This window comes from Choloepus didactylus, chromosome 16 (genome assembly GCF_015220235.1).
Source record: "Choloepus didactylus isolate mChoDid1 chromosome 16, mChoDid1.pri, whole genome shotgun sequence".
NCBI classification, from domain to species: domain Eukaryota; kingdom Metazoa; phylum Chordata; class Mammalia; order Pilosa; family Megalonychidae; genus Choloepus; species Choloepus didactylus.
The window spans coordinates 33,635,412-33,645,756 of record NC_051322.1 but is presented as its reverse complement, the minus strand read 5'-3'; the positions used below and the strand labels follow the sequence as shown (position 1 = coordinate 33,645,756).

Here is a 10,345-nt window from a genome sequence, read left to right as displayed (position 1 = left end):
TCACTTCTCTGCTCAAATGCCTACAATGGCTACCCATTTCAATGAGAATAAGACCTCCTCTTCACTTCACTCAGTTTGCTCCAGCATGTGACCTTCTTGCCATTCTACGAACCACTAGGCAGGGTCCCAGCTTAAGTCCTTTGCTTCCAATTTCCTCTGCCTAGAATGTTCTTCCTTATATGTCTGTGTGGTTTACTTCCTAATCTTCAAGTCTTCGCTCAAATCTCCCCTTCTTAAAGATGTTTAAAGATGCACACATACTCTGTGTGTGTGCATAGATTAGATAGAGATATCACTAACATTCTATATAATTCATTTATTACTTGAAAAGCTTATTGTCTGTTACTACCACCTAAGCACATGAAAAAATACTCAACATCTATTTCCTCTCTTCTATGTGCTTAATAGCTGTGATTGCTTTAAATCTGTTCACAAATCCTTTGATATTGCTCCTTTCTAGAAACAGAATTTAATTACCCTTCCCTCAAATATGGGCTGGACTCAGTGTCTCTTTTCTAATGAACAGAGTATGGTCTGTTCATAGAAGCCTAGGCCATAGAAACTATTGTAGCTTCTGCCTTGTTCCCTGTTGGATCACTTGCTGTAGGGAAAGCCAGCTGCCATATCATAAGGACACTCTAAGTATCCTAAAAGGTGCCCATATGGCAAGGAACTGAAGTTTCCTGCCAACAACCCAGATTAGTAGAGCCATCTGAGAAAAGCCTTAGCCAAGTCTTCAAATGAACACAGTCCTGGCCAACGCCTTGATTGCAGCTTCATGAGAGCCACTAAACCAAAACCATCAAGCTAAGTTGCACTGAAATTCTGTGCAGTCATAAATGCTTGTTGTTTTAAGCTACTAAGTTTTGGGGTAATTTATTACACAGCGATGAATACTTAATATATTAGCTGTGCTTCTTTACTTTTTTACTAGTTGAGTGTTTATAATATGCATCTGTTATTAATCATGGTTTACTTTCAATTAATATTATACCATTTCAACTGCAAGAACATTAAAATTGAAATGGTTTAATCTTACAAATAGTTGTATAATAGTTGATATAATATTACTAAATAATATTATAATATTGGTATAATATTACAAATAGTTGTATAATAAAACAAATAGTTGTAAGAACCTTACAACTATTTACTTGCATGTCCCCTTTCCATTCTTTGGGAGACTGTCATACATTTTCTTTCTCTATGTGTTATTAACCCCACAATAAATAATTATTTCTGCTTTAAATAATAAATTATATTTTAGAAATTACAAAACGAGAAAACAATATCTTTTATATTTATGCACATGCAAATATTTACCATTTCTGGTGTTCATCATTCCTGTGTGTGGATACAAATTTCAATCTGGAATCACTTTCCTTCAGCTTGAGTGACTTCCTTTATCATTTTATGCACTGCATGTCTGTTGGCAACACATTCTCTCTTGTATTTATATGAAAATGCCTTTATTTCCCCTTTAAAAAATTAATAGCTCAATCAAGATATAATTCACGTAAAACTGTTTAAAAAAACAAACAGAAAACTACAAGTGCTGGAGAAGATGTGGAGAAAGAAGTAAGCTTATTCACTGTTGGTGGAGAAGAATTGTGCAGCCACTCCAGAGGGCAGTTTGGTGGTTCCTCAGGAAGCTAAGTATAAAACTGCCACATGATCTGGCAATCCCATTACTGGGCACATACTTGGAAGAACTGAAAGCAGGGACACGTAGACATTTTCACACCGAAGTTTACGATGGCACTATTCATGATTGCCAATGGATGGAGGTGGCCCAAGAGTCTATTGACAGATGAGTGAAAGGGAGAACTGTGGTGTAAACATACAATGGGATATTGTACAGCTGCTCAAAGGAATGAAGCTGTGAGGCATGCAACAACATGAATAAACTTTGAGGACTTTATGTTGAGCAAAACAAGCTAGAAACAAAAGGACAAATATTTATGGTCTCACTAATGTGAACAAACTCTGAGAGTTAAATTAGCACAGGTTATTGGGAGATAGAGGGCAGAGATTGGGCAATTGAAGATTAAGGAGTACAGAATGTTTAACAAGCTTGATTGTAAAGGTTCAGAAACATATAGCACAATACTGTGACAGTAACACAATATTGTAAGTGTAATTAACAAAGCTGAGTGCGCATATGGCAGAAAGAGGAAGATTAGGGTCATGTCTGTCATCAGAAGAAAAGCTAGAGAATAAAAACTGGGATTCTGGGACTGTATAACTTAGCAAAACCTAGAGTGGACAATGATGGTGGTTCATTGTACAAATATAAGAAAGTTTTTACATAATTAGAACATAAGCATGTCAATATTACAAGGTGTTAATAATGGGATGGTATGTGGGAAAAATACAATTAATGCAAACTAAGATCTATAGTTAACAGAAACATTGTAATATTCTTTCATTAACTGTAACAAAGGCACTATACCAAAGCTAAATGTCAATAATAAGGGGATATAAGGAAAGGGAATGGGATTCCACTCCCCAACCAGAAGAAATGGGAAGGTTTTCATGTAGTTTGTGGTGGTGAATGCATAACTATGTGATTACACCAGGAGCCACTGAATGAATGTACACTTATGAAGAATTGTATGGTGTGTAAATAAAAACTTTTAAAAAATAAAATATAAAAAATAAAAATAAAAAAATCCCATTGCTTGTATTAGTTTATTCACAAATTGGTTAGGCTATTCAATTATCTTCGTTTATTCCAATTAAGCCATACATTCCATTCACTTTCTTTGCATTTAATTTTTAAAAATTAGATACATCTGGGGAAGTACTAATCTCTTTTTTAAAAAACAACATTCCTTTGATTATAAAAGGAAAAGCATAAAGAAGAAAATAAACACTTCCTGTAATCCCACCACTTCTAAATAAACAGTTTAATTATAGTGTAAAAAAGAAGATATAATTTACATACAATCAAATTCACCCTTTTATAGTCCCATTAATTTTTTTTTGGCTTTATATTTTGAAGTAATTTCAAACTTACAGAACAGTTGCAAAAACAATACAGACCTCATACAAAACTCTAATATACCCCCACATCCCCAGATCTACCAATTTTAACATTTTGCCATTTTTGCCGTATCTATCTATCATCTATCTAATTTCTAAACATTTAAGAGCAGGTTTCACACATCATACTCCTTGAACACAAGGATTTTCATTTTTATAATCACCTTAAGTGCAGTTACCAAGTTCAAGAAATTTAATGTTGATATAAAGCTTAGTCTATATTCCAATATTTTTATGTCTCAATAATGTCCTATTAGGCCTTTTCTCCTTCATTCTTAGAATCTATCCAGCATCATGCATTGCATTTAATAGCATTATCTCTTCGGTTTCTCTTTCTTTCTTTTTTTAATTGTGGAAACATACTACATAAATGTTCTCATCCCAACTCCTCCCAAGCATACCATTCAGCGTGATTCATTCCATTTATAGTGTTGCAGTACCCTCACCACCATCTATTACTATAACTTTCCCTTCATCCCAAACAGAAACCCTACACTCATTTTGCATTACCTCACCATTGTCCCTGCCCCACCACTCCTGGTAACCCATACTCAACTTTCTGTCTCAGTGAGTTTGCATATTCTCTGATATTTTCTTTGTCCTTACCATGGTCTTTAAATTTAACATTCTAGATCTGTAACAATCTTGTTTGCTTTGATACCAATTTAAGTTCAATAGCATACATCAACTATGTTCCTGTATCTCTCCTTCCCCCAACTTTATGTAATTCTTGTCACAAATTACATATATATACTTTATGAGTCCCAAACTATTGACGTTTTTATTACATTTTGTGCATTTGCCATTTAGATCCTGAAAGAAGCAAAAAGTGGAGTTACAAATAAAAAAATCAATTGTAGTAGTATTTCTATTTATTGATTACCTTTACTGGAGATCTTTATTTCTTCATGTGGTTTCGGTCAGTTGTCTAACATCCTTTCTTTTCAACCTGCTGAACTCCTTTTAGTATTTCTTCTAAGGCCGGTCTAGTGGTGAACAGTCCCTCAACTTTTATTTATCTGGCAATGTCTTAATCCCTACCTCATTTTTTTTTTTTTTTTTTTTTTTTTTTTTTGCAGATGAAACCAGGGCACCCATTTATTTGACTGAAAACACTAAGAAAGACAACAAAATTAAAGAATCTTTAATAAAATTTCTATAGAAAACTCAGTCACAGAGAAAACACTCAGATTCTCTTTTCCATGTTATTGAGGATTGAGAGCTCCCAATATTCTTTGGAGAACAAGCAGTAGTTTTTCTGGATGTTGCCAGTACTCAGAAAGAGCATCCATTTACACATTTAAACCAGTAGTTCCTATTGCATGTATTAACACTGTTTGCCATCTAGCACCCTAAAGATATGGTACCTTAACAAATATATTAAAGAATCCCTTGTGGCGTGAAACCATTTCAATTTGAATGAGTGTTCTTGAAAAATCACATTACTACAAGTTTTAATAAATACAGTAAGAACAGCTGTCATTTTAATAAAATACTGATATTTAGGGCTGGAGTTTATTCCATAAAAAGAGCAGTTCTTTTTTCATTTCTTTCTTGGATAGATTTTCTCAAGCATTATGCTCTATGAAGCAAACTCTTTCAGAGATACCACGTAAAAACTGTATTAATATGTGCCTCATTACAGCACTTAACCAACTGAAAAATAAACTGAAGAAAGAGCTCTGCTTTTTGTAAAACTTTAAAACTCAGGCTGAAATAAAAACCAAGGAAACATCTTTTTACATAGGACTCGCACTAGAAATGTTATAAATATAGATTTTATATATATATATAATATTTGCCTCACCAATAGATTTTTCAGCAAGTATGGATGGAATGACGCTTTCATGGAAGATAAATATTAACAAAAGAATGAACAAGTTTTCACAGGCTTAAAATATTTCTTGTGAAAAAGAATCATAACTTCAAATTGTATCATAAGCCTCCCTCATTTTTGAAAGACAGTTTTGCCAGATACATAATCCTTGGTTGGCAATTTTCGGCTTTCAGCACTTTAAATACGTCTTGCCACTGCCTTCTTACCTAAGTGGTCTGGCAAGTTCTAATGAGAGTAAGTCTCACGTGAAGATTTCGAGAAGGAAAAGTTTGAGGCAGTTTGCATCCTCGCCAACGCCCATAGCAGATTTTTCCACTTTAAGTGGACTGTGGATAGACAACCTCAAAGGAAAGCAGGAGGGAAGTTCCAAACTTTTATGACGGGGTGTCAAAGTACAGTTTTAGGACCATAAGCACTGGGTCTCAGAGGACTTAACTACCGAAATAAAGTTTACTTTCTATGGTACACAAACTCGGGTCAGCTAACACTTCAGAAACCGAGAACTACGAGTCAAAACAATTGCAATACCCGCCCCAAACCCTGCCAATCATCCCCTCTCGGTCTCTGATTGGTCGGTGACCAGCAAACGCAATAGATTAAAGCAAGGGCCGTTTAACATTGATTGGCACGCTAAAGAATCTATCTGTGACCCGTGATTGGCTGACCCGCCTACGCTCTGGCCTATCCTGCAATGGGCGGGCTGATTAAGCATCAGGTTTCCTCGAACTCGATTCTTCGGATGTACTGGTCAGCCTAGTAACTGGCTCATTTTCTCTCTTCTTTCGGGTCCAAACACAGCGTTTGATGGAGCTTTCTTACCAGACCCTTAAATTTACGCATCAGGCACGGGAAGCGGTAAGGAAAGCAAATGCAAAAACAACTCTACCAGGAACTCCCCTCCCTTTGTTGTTGCAGGCCGACTCGGGAGTCTCCGGTTGCTATAGCGACGTAGTCTGCCGCCCGAGTGGCGCAGGTGCAATGGGGGCCCGTTGGCTTTGGTAAAATCCGGGGGGCTGGGCTTGAGGCTGTGATGGGGAAAGGATGTATCTGTGACTGAGGTGGATTTGAGGGTGACAGCAGGTCTGGTGAAAGGGACGGTAGGATAAGTTTGTGATTGAGGAAACGGGGTAATGAGGGGGCAGTATTATTAGGCTAAGTTTTGATAAGTGAGTGTGTTTGGGGAATGGTCAAAACGAAATTGTTGAAAGAAAAGATTTACCTGGGAGTTAGAATACTGAGTTCTGGTCCTGACTCGCCACTATCAAGGTCGAGAGACCTCAGGCATTTTACTTCCTCTCTCGGGTTTCAGTTCCCCCATTTGAAAGTAAGGGAATTGGACAATAATCCTTTTCACACGAAGATTGCATGAACTTTACAATACTTACAGTGATTTCTTTTTGACTGTATCATCTGCTAACTGGCCAGCAATACTTTCCACAGCAGTGAACATGCATTGAGGACATACTATATGTCAAGTACTGGGGAAACAAAAACAATGCTTTAGGAAAACGGAAGCATAAATAAAATGAAAGTTAAACACACTACTGATGTCTGGACTGCCACCCTCCAGAGATTCTGATTTATGATAGTGGGTGGATTCTGTGCATCGGATATATTTTAAAACCTCAGCAGGTGCCTATAGTGTGTAGCCAAGGTCATGAACCATTGGGCTATTATCTCCCATTCTTTAAGAAAATAATACCAAAAAAAAAGATACCTTCTGTTTGGCCTCACACCTCCCTTTAACTAACAATGTTTATTTCTCTCCCAACTTTTGGAAAAGGTTGGCTACACTTGCTACTTCTACCTCCTCACCTCTGGATTGCATTTAAGCCGGTTCCAATCGAGTTCCTACTCCCACCAACTATTCCTGCTAAGGTCACTGACCACCAATGGGTGTTATTTAGCCCTCATCTTGCCCGATCCCCCTGAGTATTCCACACAGTTGAAGTTCTTCTCTTGGCTTCTGTGATACCATGGCATTCTCTTCAGTTTTCTTGCCTTATCTATGACCACTCTTCCCTTTCCTCAGCCAGGGCTTTCTTTTGGACCTTACCTCTATATTTTGGAGTTTGTCAGGGCCTGGTTCTGTACCCGGTTCTCATCTTACTTTATACTTTTGTCCTAGATCAGTAATTCTCAAAGTTTGGGGCCTGAACAACCTGCATCAGAATCCTTTGGGTTTTCTTTTAATAAAGCAGATTCCTGGGTGTCACCAAGACTTACTGAATCAGGAATTCATTCTCTGGGATGAGGACCTGAAACTTGCATTGTGAACACACCACCCAAGTTTGAAAACCACTGCCCTGGGCCACATTCATGACTACCAATGCCACCTACATGCCAACAACTCCTTAAAACTGACTTTAGACAGTATTTCCCTGCTGAGCCCAGCTCCTGTGGTGTCTTGGTGGATGGAATATGGAGACAACAGTGCACCAATTGAGTACTTGACATATCCATGGCAGAATCTCAGCTATCTGCATCTTAACTTGTTCATACCTTTTAACCTTCCTCTCTAACACCTTCACCTTTCTCTCTCTTCCTCATTTTGGAATGTGAAACCACAATCTACCCAATTGCTCTAGTCAGAATTCTGGAAACCATCCTTAGCTATTTCTTCATCTTAGTCCTTCCCTCTTATACTCCTCATACCCTATTCTGGTTTGCTAATGCTGCCATTTAGCGAAATACCAGAAACGGATTGGCTTTTATAAAAGGGGTTTATTAGGTTACAAATTTACAGTTTGAAGGCCATGAAAATGTCTAAGCTAAGGCATCAACATAAGCATACCTTCACTGAAGAATGGCCAATGGCATCCAGAACACCTCTGTTAGCTGGGAAGGCACGTGGCTGGCATCTGTTGGTCCTTTGCTCCCAGGTTGTATTGTTTTCAACTTCTGATTCCAGTGAATTTATCTTTAATCATCTGGGAGTCCTCTCTTAGTTTCTCCAGGACAAACTCTGGGGTTCATCTCGTAGCTTAGCTTCTCCAAATGTCCTTCTAATCCTCATCTCTAAGCATCTCCAAGTGTCAGCATCAGCATCTGGGTCTGTGTCAACTCTTAGCTTCTCTTAAATATTCCAGTTAACTAATCAAGACCCACCCTGAACGGGCAGGGTCCACACCTCCATGGAAATAATTCAATCAGAGATTCTACCCTAATGAACAGACTAATCAATATGCCCCCAACAAGACTGCATAAAAGAACATGGCTTTTTGGGGGGCATAATATTTCCAAACAAGCACACCCCCCATTCAGAAAGCATCACCAAATCTGCTTGATTTTACTTCTATAATATGTCTTTAACAATCCATATCTCCACAGCCACCATCCTGATCCAAGCCACCATAATCTCTCACTGAAACCACTCTAATAGCCTCCTAGTTGCTTTCCCTGTTGGTTTTTGCCTCACTCTAGTCCATTCTCTATCTAGCCACTTCCTGACTGGGGTCCTTTTCATGGCTTTGCTTTATACTTGGGATCAAATTTATAAACCTTGATGTGACCTGTAGAGCACCGTGATGGCCCAACCTCTGCTTCCCGTTTCTTCCTCATCTTTTTCTACTTTGCTGTCTAACATTCCAGCCACATTCTTTCTCATCCGATGTGTCCCTGCACTCCATAGAGTGTATACCATACAATTTGGTGTTTACTTGTGATTATTATTTGATTCCTGCATGTCATATATCCTCTCAAACAGATTTCATGTAACTTGAATGCAGAGACCCAGCCTCATTTTTTGATCGATTGGCTCTGAGAGCAGTATTTAGGTCTGCTCACTGATGGGTTGATTTCTTGGGGTATAATGCAGATAATTGTGCTGATTAAGTTCTGAAGAAGAGAGTAAGGTGAAGATGGGAATACATCCTTTTTATTTGGTTGATTTTTGTTGTTTAAAATTATTTATACATATAATTTTCAATTTTATTTTTATTTTTAACAAAATAATGTCAGCACATAGTTTAAAAAGTTTAGTAGTTCTACCTTTTTTTTTTTTTTTTTTTTTTTTTTTGCGTGGCAACAAAGGCATTTATTTGGGTATTAGAATTGCATTTCAGGGAGCACAAATGCAGTTAGCAGCCCAAATGTGTCCATGTTGACATTTCCAGGCAAGGGTTTTTAAAGGGAAAGAAGATTTGACAAGCTGTTTCTGGTGAATGGATATTCGGAGTACTCTAAATGTCCTTCAGTAAATAGTTAACTGAGATCTTTATCTTGTGGTTTGTTTAAGGGGTCCTGGTGTTACAGTTTTTTTTTTTTAATTCAATTTTACTGAGATTGTTCACATACCACACAATCATCCAAAGTGCACAATCAGTTGCCCATGGTACCATCATACAGCTGTGCATCCATCACCACAATTGATTTTTTTTTTTCATTTTTAGAACATTTTCATTATTCCAGAAAATACATAAAAACAAAAAAGAAAACTCAAATCCTCCCATACCCCAAACCATCCACCCTCCGTTATTGACTCATAGTATTGGTATAGTACATTTGTTACTGTTGATGACAGAATGTTAAAATACTACTAAATGTAGTACATAGTTTGCAATAGGCATATTTTCCCCTATATACCCCTCTATTATTAACTTCTAGTTATAGTGTCATACATTTGTTCTAGTTCATGAAAGAGGTTTCTAATATTTGTACAGTTAATCGTGGACATTGTCCACCACGAGATTTACTATTTTATACATTCCCATCTTCTAACCTCCAAATTTCCTTCTGGTGACATACGTGACTCTAAGCTTCTACTTCCCACCATATTCACACATCATTCAGCACTGTTATTCTCACAATAATGTGCCACCATCACTTCTGTCCATTTCCAAACACTTAAGTTCAATCTAGTTAAACATTCTGCTAATAAGAAGCAACTACTCCACATTCTTTAGCCTCGTTCTATATCCTGGTAACTTATATTTCATGTCAATATGTTTACATATTATAATCAGTTCCTATCAGTGAGACCATACAATATTTATCCTTTTGTGTCTGACTTATTTCACTCAATATACTGGCCTCAAGGTTTCTTCATCAATCTTTTTTTTTTTTTTAAGACAGTTTTGTTCACCCACCATACATTCTGTCCTAAGCAAAAAATCAATGGTTCCCGGCACAATCACATATTTATGCATTCACCACCATCACCACTATCTATATAAGGGCATCTTCGTTTCTTCCACAAAGAAGGAAGAAGAGTCAAAGAAGGTAGAGAGACAAAAGAAAAAGAAAAAGAAAGAAAAAAAAGAAACAGCTAAAAAGCAACAAAGGAAAGATAGAATTAAACTAAAGTGGAATAAAAGAGTCAGCCAGCATCACCAGTGCCAAGAGTCCTAAACCCCTCCATTATGTCCCCCTCTTATAGGCATTTAGCTTTGGTGTATTGCCTTTGTTACATTAAAGGAAGCACAATACAATGTTTCTGTTAACTATAGTCTCTAGTTTGCATTG

The 10,345-nt window shown here is 37.2% G+C and overlaps 1 protein-coding gene across 8 annotated transcripts in view; it reads left to right on the top strand.

The window, feature by feature from the left end:
* The first annotated feature begins 5,610 nt into the window (after positions 1-5,610).
* The window catches only part of KATNAL2 (katanin catalytic subunit A1 like 2), a 129,405-nt gene continuing 124,670 nt past the window's right edge, over positions 5,611-10,345 (top strand). For all 8 annotated transcript variants that reach the window (XM_037805950.1, XM_037805952.1, XM_037805951.1 and 5 more), the window contains exon 1: positions 5,611-5,737. In XM_037805950.1, the coding sequence (XP_037661878.1) occupies positions 5,687-5,737 (51 nt within the window). In that variant the 5' untranslated portion in view covers positions 5,611-5,686. The remainder of the gene's footprint in view (positions 5,738-10,345) is intronic.